The sequence below is a fragment of the Etheostoma spectabile genome, unplaced genomic scaffold (genome assembly GCF_008692095.1).
Source record: "Etheostoma spectabile isolate EspeVRDwgs_2016 unplaced genomic scaffold, UIUC_Espe_1.0 scaffold314, whole genome shotgun sequence".
Taxonomy (NCBI): Eukaryota; Metazoa; Chordata; class Actinopteri; order Perciformes; family Percidae; genus Etheostoma; species Etheostoma spectabile.
The window spans coordinates 532,881-545,100 of record NW_022605583.1 but is presented as its reverse complement, the minus strand read 5'-3'; the positions used below and the strand labels follow the sequence as shown (position 1 = coordinate 545,100).

The following is a 12,220-nucleotide window of genomic DNA, read 5'->3' as shown; positions in this document are numbered from 1 at the left end:
AAATGTTAACTGTTCTTGTAAATATTTGTATGTGATAGTTAAATATATGGGTCTCTGATGTACACACAACCCACATTATGTAAACCGCAGTCCTTCAAGTCTTTTTGAATCCCATTTTTTCCTGGGAGCTGGACTTTTTGGAAGGGAGGGAGGGAGGGTGAGGGGAGGTGGGATTAAGGAGGAGGGATGTGGATGGAGGTCTGGCTCTCTGTCATCTCCACATAAAGTGGCCTGGAATGTTATTTTCCCCTTCACTCTGCAGCAGCAAACAAAGAGGACGATGGAAAGGTCATTGTGCACGTTGGCTGCAGTGATTTTTCTGGGAGGATTTTTAGACACAGCGCTGACAGACAATACAACAACTGAGATTAATTCATTATTCAACAACAACTCCACTACTACGGCTGAGTCTGTCACTGTGCAGCCGCAGGATCCCAGCAGCGACCGACCGACTCCAACAGCAGCACAGAGAACGTTATCCACCCCCGCTGGCAGAGTCAAACAGCTGGACACCAAAAACATCAGCCAAGACAGCGAAGAAGAAACAGATGACAGCAAGAAAGAAGATAAGAAAACAGAACTGGGTAAGACAACAATCTTTCAGTTTTAATTTTAGAGTGAAGGTATGAGATACCAGGGAATTAAGTGCCATTCATTAAAGATGACTTTCAGAGATCCTTTGCTCCTGATTTACATCTGCTCAGCTTTTATAAACCTGTAAAACAATAAATCAGGTAACAGCATGTTATAAATGTAGAGGGTTCACTGAAAACAGGTATTGAAATAAGTGAAAATAAGCATTACTTTACATAATATTGTTACTCTAATGCTCCAGAGTAACCCAGAGTCATGTTACATAGCTCTGGGTTACTCTTTTTTTTTTTAAATAGCTTTCTTGAATGATTGATGAGTTGTTGGAACCAGTAAATATTTTGCAACTAATTGACTACTTGTTAAAGCTGTGTAGAGGATTAGCTGATAAAAAAAGGTCTGTAAATAAGTGAAATCAAATATTACCTTATATATCTTTGTAACTGTTTGCACATTTCAATAAAAATGTGGTTTGTGTTTGATTTGAGATGGAACAGGCTGCATAACTTGTCAGAAAACAGTGCCAAACTGACTGATTGAGCTCCTAACAGCTCTGGTTTCTGGTTCTGTTATTGCTTGTTCCCAAAGCCATGAAATACTCTGCAGCTGTAGAGCTGCTGGACGTTAAACTTTACTCTCTCTTGCCCCTCAACTTTGTCTCAAGTTACATTCAAACCCTCCAAGGATTCACTTATCTGCAGTTTCCTGTGCAGAGGGCCTCCAAACTTCCACTGAACTGACGTGGTATGATATGAGATATTCCAATAACCGCTGGGACCACTAATTACATCAGCCATGTGTTTGCTTACTCTGGAACAAGAGGGAGAGTTTTTTAACCCCGAGCATTCTATCCCAAAGCTGTTTCTTTTAAGATTTGCATCTCCAGACACAAACCTGCAGGAAATTTGATCTCCTTTTCCTTCCAGACTGTCCTCCTCTCGGCCTGGAGTCCCTGCGGGTTGATGACAGCCAGATTCAGGCCTCTTCCTACCAGCGGACGGGTCTGGGTCCCCACAGGGGCAGGCTGAATATCCAGGTGGGTCTAAATCTCAAATGAAAAGTACACTGAGCTTCTCACAAGAAGAAATAGAAGAAGCAGATGAGCAGGAAACAAGAACTCACTTCACGTACTGAGGCTGTGGAGTGACATTTTGTTTTTTGGAAAGTTCTTTCTGAGGTCTAAAGGATGATCAAAAAGCCATGAATACCGTTATACCACAGCTGTAACTAAGGATTATTTCCATTATTTGACAAATACTTGTCAATCAATCATGGTCAACAATATTAAATTGAAAAAGTTCCCAAATCCCAAAGTAATATTTTTGAAATTGCACTTCTGTCCAAAAAACATTTCAAAACCCAAAGACATTGTACTATCACATGTGACAAAGAAAATAACCAAATCTGCAGATTTGAGTTTTAATTATCACATTTTTGCGTGAATAATAGAAACTCCAGCCATGCGAGCATGGGGCTGTACTCAGGCACAATGATGCTTTGAGCTAAATCCTAACGTCAGCATGCAAACATGCTCACAATGACAATGTTAACATGGTGATGTTTGGTGTGCTAACATTTGCTAATTAGAACACAAAGTAAAGATAAGGCTGATGGGCATGTAAACAGATCTGTGTTTGGTCATAAACCAAAGTATTTAAGGACTTAATAAACTTTTGACCTGATAGTGGCGCTAGAGGAAAAATCAGTGGATCAACCAAATTCCTGAGTCTTCATCTCTGTAAGAGTATAAGTGGTTCCTATATTATGTTTTGGATTATAAAGATGCACAAATGAACATCACTAAATAGTATGTCCTTACACATTCACCTCATATTTCTTAAACTAATGGACTATAAATGTCCCGCAATCTCCATCCCTTTTTCCCTCTGCTTTAATTGGCAAGTATTATTAACACTATAATAAAACTAGAGACTGGATTTTCAGTTGAAAGCGCTCTTTTTGAGTTTCATGGAAATTCAATAACTGAATCAGTAAAACTCAGAGCCAGCGGTGCTATTCCACATCCCTGCCACCCCCTTCATGTTCTGCAGTATGAAAGCAATTATTTTACAGTCAGAGTCAACACAAAATGTAATGCAATACTTTACATTAAGGCAGAGCCAAGAGTTTAACGTATTCTTCAGTTGTAAAAATAAAAAAAACTGTAATGTTTTTTTAGTCTGGCATTGGGGATGGGGACCTGTACGACGGAGCCTGGTGTGCTGAGCATAAGGACCAGCACCAGTGGCTGGAGGTTGATGCCATCCACCTCACCCTGTTCACTGGAGTCATCCTGCAGGGCCGGAACTCCATCTGGAGGTCAGGTAGTATCAGGATTCAAATCTGAAGAGGTTTGGTTCCAAAATGGAATTTAAAACTGCTGCTAAAACACACGCCAAAAAGACTTGTCAAACAAGTCATAGTACATGCATGTTCTTTCACTGCATTGAAGTCTGCATATTAAAAATCTATTTCTTATCGTCTTGGTCTTTGTTACAGTTGGGACTGGGTCCACACCTACAAAGTCCAGCTGAGTAATGACTCTGTGACCTGGACAGCCTGCATGAATGGGACAAAAGAAGCTGTAAGAACTCCTTTCTTTTTTAAATTCTCTGATATTCTGGAATGTAGCTACCGTGGACAGTGGACCTTGAACTGATGGAAAACAGATTTTTGAAGAGTTTGTGCCAAAGTGAAATATGTACCCTGAACAAAACAGTCAACTAACAACCAAACTGTAAACCAAATTTCAAGGCAATCCATTTAAAAGTTGTTGCAATATTTTAGTCTGGAACCAAGTGGTGGACAAACCACCGCAAAGAATGTCTAATTCTTATTTTATATTAACTTAAAAACGAGGCACATCTGCGGGATATGCTGAAATGTTCAAACCTATGTGACGTTGCATTGAATTGTACAGGTATTTGAAGGAAACCAGGATCCAGAGACTCCAGTGCTCGGACTCCTTCCTGTTCCTACTGTCGCCCGTTTCATCCGCATCAACCCTCAGACCTGGTACTCCAACGGCACCATATGCCTCAGGGCTGAGATACTCGGCTGCCGTGTCGATGGTAAGCTGCCGTGTAAAGCTATAGAGCATGTGACTGAACCAGATGGACTACTCAAGTCCTGGACTCAGACTTGAATTGCCGTTCTCCTGACTCGTGACTCAACTTGGACTCAAGGATTTATTAAATCGGACTCGAGTATTCACGAAATTAGACTTGGAAGTTGGATGAAGTTTCTGACAATTTTAGATGTAAAAGGCAGTGATGAAGTACTCAAGTCCAAGTCCAGGACCTAAGTCGCTATTCTTTGGACTTGTGACTCAACTCTGACTCTTATTTGGTGACTCAGCTCCAACACTGGGGATTCAAGACTTGAGACTTGACTTGATTCAACAGTTGGTGACTTGACTACAACACTGGACTGGACTGGTCTGTCTGTCTGCCTGTCTGTCTGTCTGTCTGTCAAAAAAAGGAAGTAAATGTGTTCTTTCCTCTTAGATCCAACAGACATTTACTCCTCAGAGCAAGAACCAGGATCAAAAGACGCTCTGGACTTCAGACAACACAACTACAAAGAGATGAGAAAGGTGAATGCGACGAACGGCTGCAGGGCCACACGCATGCATGATGAGTAACTTTGGTTTCCCGTAAAGCTAATGCGAGTGAGTTTTTTCTCAGACCCCTAACAGTTTGCAGATTTCAGAGTTAACCCTTTGAAGACTTTTAGTCCAACTTGTCTTCTTAACCCTAAAGCTCATGAAGTCTGTGACGGAGGAGTGTCCCAACATCACCCGCATCTACACCATCGGGAAAAGCTACATGGGCCTAAAACTGTACGTCATGGAGATCTCAGATAACCCCGGCAAACATGAACTAGGTAAGAACTTTTCTCAACTCTTCTTCTATGAGTTAAGACCTTAAAAGTGGGACGTTTCTAGGCCAGAGTTTATCGTGTTTCTCAGGTTACCCAGAGTTCAGCAGCAGAGGGTCCCGTTCAACATCCTCCTCCTTTTACAGACTTTAGCAGCAGCAGCAACACACAGGGAGGCTGGGGTGTAGAGAAGGCTTCTCTTGTATAAACAAACTGAGACTCATTTTAAATTAGAGCCAGCGCTCTCTCCACCAAACAAGACAGATTTTTTTGCGCAATATTGTCTTCAGATGCAGAATTTTGTAGCCACTCCCAGTTGCCAAAAAAAGTTTAAATGAATTTAGTGTTCAGCTTTTCTTTTGTTCTTCTTAGGCAAACTGTTTCACTCCCAAAGATGGAATAATAGGACAGCTGATTTAAATTCCAATGGTGTCCTGGTTAAATCAACACTGGTGCCAAATCTAAAAAGAGGAGTACTTTTTTATTTTTGTGCTGATGTTTAAAGTGCAGAGTTTGGGCTTTGGTAGTTTCAGCTTTGGGAATGTCTGCCATCAAGTCTGGCCAAGCAATAAATGATTATTTGATTTGATTTATTTGGACCCCATTAGCTGATGCAGAACATGCACAACAACTCTTTCTGGGGTCCACACAAAACATAAAACACTACAACAAACAGTAATACATCTTATAAATATTACACAAAATACATAAGCACTGAATACAGAAAAGTTAAATCTTAAAGCATCTTTGTATACATATAAATATACACAAAAAAGTACAAAAATAATTACAAAATATGGTTACAGTCTTAGGGCCCTTAGATGTTGCTTTACTCGTTTTTAAAGCTTGATTTATTGTGCGCAGTAGCAATCTCAACCGGAAGTGAGTTTCATGCAACTATCCCTTGATATACTACTTTTAAAGTTCTGTCACACACAGTTGCCTAACACAATACAAACAGGATGAAAGTTTTATCTGGGAGATTGAATGTGTTCCTGATATGCCCTCAACTTTGATCTATTGAATAAAATCTAAAATTTCAGTTGCTTCATGTCAAGTATGACCTGTTACTATAAGTTGATGTTGGCCCAGACACATTCCTTCACAATTACTGCTTGGCTAGTAACTGTCTTAATTTCCCTCTTGGCAGGAGAGCCGGAGTTTCGCTACGTGGCCGGGATGCACGGGAACGAGGCTCTTGGCCGAGAGCTCGTCCTCAATCTCATGCAGTACTTGTGCAGAGAATACAAGAAGGGCAACCAACGCGTTGTGCGGCTGGTGACTGAGACTCGAATCCACCTCATGCCCTCCATGAACCCTGATGGATACGAAGAAGCTTATAAGAAGGTGGGAGAAGTAAAAATGACTTTGTAGAGGATAGTCACGTTTTCTTGTCGTTTGCAGAGCATGTGTTTAAAGAGAGAGGGCATATCTGCTTCCTTTGTATTTTCTGTCCATCGCTTGTTGGACTGCAGGTTGAGTTTGGTGGATAATATGATTGTTATAATTTTCCTGGCATTTCAAACTAATACACAGATTAGCTTGAAGGAGAGAAAGACTTTCCTCCACACTTAACTCCCACTCTAATGGTTAGACATCTCAGGTAGCCTATGTCTGATGTGACAAAAATGGTTGAGTTGCCAATTTGTAAACACTGTTGTAGCAGTTATTTTCGTCTTTTATTTACGTATATCCTGTTGAAAAATAATAAATGGGGTAGGATTCTTCTAATCCGGTAAACCAATTGAATATCACTTAAGGAAAGGCAGTTAAATTGTATAGAAGAGGCACAGAGAAGGGATCCGTAAAAAAAAAAAAAAGATGGAAGTTGAAGTCCCCATTTTATAGCCTTACCATCAGTGATAGTTAATGTCTGCTGTCTAAATGTCCCTGTTTCTGATGGACTTCTCTCCTGCAGGGGTCTGAGCTGGCCGGCTGGGCAGATGGACGACACAGCTATGAAGGAATAGACTTGAATCATAACTTTCCAGACCTGAACAACATCATGTGGGATGCCCAAGAGACGGCAGCAGATCCATCTAAAGTCGCCAACCATTACATCCCTATCCCAGAGTACTACACTCAAGAAGACGCCATGGTAAGGACATGTAAACAATGTAAGAATCAATAGGCATTGCTGATCAAGTTGAAGAATTTAGAGACACTTTGTGATGGATTTAAAAATGCATTGCTTTTGCACCATCTGATTGTAATATTATTATGACATTGTGGTAAAAAGCAATGTATGTTGGTAAAGAAACTAGACTCAAATTTCCTGTAAAAACAAAAACAAAAAAAAACTTCACCAAGCACACTATAACTAAAGGACCTAAATCTGCTACTTAAAAAAGGGTTCCATGTGTTGGCGCATTAATGTAGGCAACACTGAACAGCAGTTTTGAAAGGTTGGTGTGTGGCCAGTTTTAAAAAGAAGAAAATAAGGCTTCCACTGTAGTGGCCTGCATGCCCCAGATCAAACCATTCCAGAACCAAGAGAGCTGGCTAAAGTCTGAACATTGTCACTTAATGTTTGGTAATAGAACACATGTTGAAACTGTCTCCAGATATGCAGTAAAAAGATCACCACATTTTGATATATTCACTCTAAAAGTACTATTTTTCTGTTTATGTTTGACCGGTAGGTCTTTCCTGGAAAATATTTTACAATTCTACATAAATGGAAATACATAGAAGGTAGTTTAGGCAGTGAGTATTACAATGACTGAACGGACAAAGAAAAGAACACTACCTACAAAAACTTAAAGCTAATCTACACAAGTAAAAAACTGTCTGCGCTGTTTGAGTAACAAACGAAGTCTGAGAAACCAAAACTAAAATCATCACAATGAAGTCCACATAGTACTATAGTGAATGTAACTGTATTAAACACATCTTTTACTATTACAGCCTAACTTTAAACACATTTAAAGAAAACTAAATTTACAATTAAATTGTTTTGCTCAGATGTCCATGAACCTATGTTTTGTCTTTTAGTAACCTGTACTGTATAATGTTTTTTTACCTTTAAAAATAAATAGCAAACAAAAATAACAAAACGTATAACTTTGCTGAAGAAACAAATGTTAATTTTTCTGAATGTAAGAAGAATTAAGGTTACTATCTGGGTTAATTTATGAGAATCTTTCCTTATCATTCAGTTTCTAAAAAATGACTTAAAGCTAATGCAGATTGTGCGTCCCTCCCAGGTTGCGCCAGAGACCCGAGCCGTCATCAGCTGGATGCAGGATATTCCCTTTGTGCTCAGTGCGAACCTCCACGGGGGAGAACTGGTGGTTACTTATCCCTTTGACTGCACCCGCGACTGGGCCCCTCAGGAGGACACCCCCACGGCGGACAACGCTTTCTTCCGCTGGCTGGCCTCCGTCTACGCCTCGACTAACCTGGTGATGTCCAACCCCAACCGCCGCCTCTGCCACTACGAGGACTTCCAGGTACACAACAACATCATCAACGGCGGAGCCTGGCACACCGTCCCCGGCAGTGAGTCCTCTCTTTGAATGTTGAAAGCTATCAGGTAGTAACTTAAAAAAATGTTACTATCTGTGGACAAACTTCTTAGTTTAAATGAGTGTCCCTCAAATCTCGCATTTACCTCTTCTGTCTTTATTTTTTTTGAAAGCTTAGAAAAAGGCCTTGTAAGTACCTTAAATTACGTGGTTAAACTCTTAAATATCCATCAGGCAGGTGAATACAAGGCAACAAGAGACCTAAATGCAGACAATCTAGGCCAGTGCTGTAATGTAACTAAGTACATTCACTCAAGTACTGTACCTAAGTACACATTTGAGGTACGTGTACTTTACTTGAGTCTTTTTTTTTTCATGCCACTTTCTACTTCTACTTGGCTACTTTTTAGAGAGAATTGTTCTTTTTACTCCACTTCATTAATCCAACATCTTTAGTTGTTTTACAAATTAAGATTTTCGTACACAAAACACATGGAGTTTATAAAATACAATGTTTTATTATAAATGAAAGTATACCCAACAATGTAACGGCCTACAAGTCCAGCTGAAATTATTATACAATTAAACACTTAGTTGATAGACGGAACAGTTTTGATCGTTTCCAGTTTCTAAAATGTGAGGATTTTTACTTTTACTTTTAATACTTTAAGTATAGTTTCCTGATGACATACTTTTACTTAAGTTACATTTTCAATGCAGGACTTTTACTTGTAACAAAGTTGTTGTTTTTTTACAGTGTGGTACTAGTTTTTTTTATTTAAGTAAAGGATCTGAATACTTCTTACACTGCTGATCTAAGGTGACAGTTCAGTAATTTAGTGTGAAGTAAAGATACAAAAACATACTGGCGTAGCAAGTCCAAATAGAAGTCCACAGCCAAACAGGAATGGGGCGGGAGGCCGGAACAGGTTCCAGGTTTCAGGCAAGAGGGTTCAAGGTTCAGGTGTCTGGAACACAAGGGCACAAAGCAACATTGACAATCTGACACTGACTGGGGAAAAGGGGGCTAGTGTGTGGAAGTGGAAACGGCTGAACCGAGAGACAAAAGTATTTTTTTTTCTTTTTCTGGCTGACTTTCCTATGTACAATGTTTACTTGTATGTCTTTTCTGCAGGTATGAATGACTTTAGTTACATGCACACCAACTGCTTTGAGGTGACGGTGGAGTTGTCCTGTGATAAGTTCCCTCATGTCAGTGAGCTTCCCATCGAGTGGGAGAACAACAAGGAGTCTCTGCTGGTTTACATGGAGCAGGTTAGTCTGTGGCTGTACAAGGAATACAACTTCAGCTGCAGAAGCTTTGAAATCCAGCAATGGTTTCTGCCTTCATTTTCTCTGCGGGGCCTCACAGTGTAGCATTTCTTCTTCTTTAGGTTCACAGAGGCATTAAGGGTGTGATCAGGGACAAGCTGACTAGACAAGGGATAGCAGATGCTGTAATCAAGGTGGAGGACCACGACCACGACATCCGATCAGGTCAGACACTTCATTTCATGTTTCATAGTTATCAGTTAGCTTTTCTTTCTAATGACCAGGGTGTAATGCAGAAAACGTCTGGAACATTGATGTCGAAAAGGTTGGGAACCACTGCACTAGGCTGTCTGTCCACCACCGTCCATCACGGTTGGGGGCTTCCTGACAGGCATTTTGGGAAATGTAGGAAGTCATTAACTTGCATTTTTCTGCATAACAAAAGACTTATTTAAATGTGATAAAAATGTGGGCTGTAGAGATAACAAAATCCATCTTTGTTTTAGTCTCCACCTTGTTTTTATTTCCTCAGCCACTGACGGAGACTACTGGCGTCTCTTGAACCCAGGGGAGTACAAGGTGGTGGTTTGGGCTGAGGGTTACTTCCCGTCGGTGCGTCACTGCCATGTTGGAATGGAGCCACATCCCACCATCTGTGACTTCACCCTGACCAAAACGCCCATTCAGAGGCTGAAGGAGATCCGGGCCAAGGGAGGGAAGATCCCCCAGGACCTTCAGCTGCGTCTTCGTGCACTGAGGCTCCGCAAGCTTCGCGCCAGCACCAGGACCATCAACCAGCGCAGGGAGAGTCAGCGGCTGCAACAGGCCAGGAGAGAATGAGAGGAGATGAGACGAGGAACTGAAGAAGCCCCAGAGATACGCTGGATGGATTCAAAAAGTTCAGTTATAAACAGACAAATAGGGAATAATGACATGTTCCTATCAGAGAGGACACTAATAAAGGGTCAGTTCACTCAATTTACTAAAATATATTTCTCTGCATAGCCCCAGTGATATCAAGACATGCAGACAATTTAATATGGTGAAATATCTGCCTCTGAGATTTGTATGTGCCAATCACAGCTTTAAAATATTCAATAAAAAAACAATAACAACAACAGCGATGTATTTGGGTGTACTGACCCTGTAAGGCAGATTAAACCAAGACAGTCAACGCAGGGGTTCAAAGACACAACGTGTGTAACCTAAAATGTTACACAAGTTGAGGAACTCTATGGACATCTTCACATTTATAGACAGGCATCGTTGAATGATAAAGCTGGTGTGTTTGTTGAAGACTGAGTTGAAGATTTAAGTGTCAGCTGGTCTGATATGTGACAATGTTTCTGTTTTTGTTTGACTAAAGTCCAACAGGACCAAAAAATATTAAATAAATATTACTTATTTGTGTTATCTATGTTCTAGTGTGCATCTAGCATGGATAAAAATGATTTTATTACTTTATTTTATTTAATCTAAAATGCGTTTCTTATTTTCCTTGTTAAATACAGGAGAGTTTTCCATGTTCATAATTTACTGAAAGCATTCCAATTAAACAATATAGGCAGGGAACATCACGCTTTGGTTTAACTGCCCAAAGCCAATGGACATACAATTTGTGTTTTTGTCTTTTGGGGGTAAAAAGGCCATTGCTTGAGTGTCAAAAACAAAGTAACACAGCATTCTGGATGGGAGAAAAACGTGCTCTGGTTTATTGGCATTTCTTTAAACCAATCGTCTTGGGCGACACTAAACGGTGCCTCTGCAAAATAGCCTCGGGAAGAAACATGTTTTGGTGGAACGTGTGTACGTTCAAAAGTTGTTTTAGTTGTACAACAGAAAACTCAGATTGGACAGATAGTCTAGCTAGCTGTCCTGATTTACCCTGCAGAGATCTGAGACCAGTAACCATAGTCCTGCCATTGGACAGATATCTAGCTAGCTGTCTGGATTTACCCTCAGAGATCTGAGGACCAGGTAACCATAGTCCTCCGATTGGACAGTAGTTCTAGCTAGCTGTCTGGATTTACCCTGCAGAGATCTGAGGACCAGGTAACCATAGTCCTCAGATTGGACAGATAGTCTAGCTAGCTGTCTGGATTTACCCTGCAGAGATCTGAGGACCAGGTAACCATAGTCCTCGATTGGACAGATAGTCTAGCTAGCTGTCTGGATTTACCCTGCAGAGATCTGAGGACCAGGTAACCATAGTCCCAATTGGACAGATAGTCTAGCTAGCTGTCTGGATTTACCCTGCAGAGATCTGAGGACCAGGTAACCATAGTCCTCAGATTGGACAATAGTCTAGCTGCTGTCTGGATTTACCCAGAGATCTGAGGACCAGGTAACCTAGTCCTCAGATTGGACAGATAGTCTAGCTGCTGTCTGGATTTACCCTGCAGATCTGAGGACCGTAACCATAGTCCTCAGATTGGACAGATAGTCAGCTGCTGTCTGGATTTACCCTGCAGAGATCTGAGACCAGGTAACCATAGTCCCAGATTGGACAGATAGTCTAGCTAGCTGTCTGGATTTACCCTGCAGAGATCTGAGGACCAGGTAACCATAGTCCTCAGATTGGACAGATAGTCTACTCTGCTGTCTGGATTTACCCTGCAAGATCTGAGACCAGGTAACCAATTCCTCAGATTGGACAGATATTCTATCTACTGTCTGATTTACCCTGCAGAGATCTGAGGACCAGGTAACCATAGTCTTCAGAAATCCACTGGAGGTTAGAACGCCAACACAAAGAAAGATGACGGTAACGGACATCTAGCCAAAAAGACAGACATCCGGTAGAATTTCCTGCAGCACCGGAGCAATCCCAGAAGTGAAACATCGTGGATATAGATTAGTAAACATGAACATTTACATGATAATCCTGTGGAGTATGATGTAAAACAGACACTGGTAGCTTAAAAAAAGACGCCAAGTGTGAACAATAGCTCGTTAGGGAGTTGGGTTGGGAACCGGAGGGTCACTGGTTCAAGTCCCCGTATGGACCATAA

The 12,220-nt window shown here is 41.0% G+C and overlaps 1 protein-coding gene across 1 annotated transcript; it reads left to right on the top strand.

Moving 5' to 3' along the window:
* Window positions 1–208: 208 nt before the first annotated feature.
* On the top strand, window positions 209–10,025 carry cpxm1a (carboxypeptidase X (M14 family), member 1a; the record flags this gene model as incomplete). Its single annotated transcript, XM_032511008.1, is given in 13 exon segments — window positions 209–584; window positions 1,518–1,627; window positions 2,771–2,910; window positions 3,091–3,175; window positions 3,512–3,662; window positions 4,098–4,186; window positions 4,353–4,476; window positions 5,621–5,817; window positions 6,389–6,568; window positions 7,677–7,971; window positions 9,073–9,212; window positions 9,332–9,434; window positions 9,742–10,025. Coding segments are annotated over 13 exon segments (2,202 nt in total), but the record flags the coding sequence as incomplete, so codon positions are not given.
* Window positions 10,026–12,220: the final 2,195 nt, after the last annotated feature.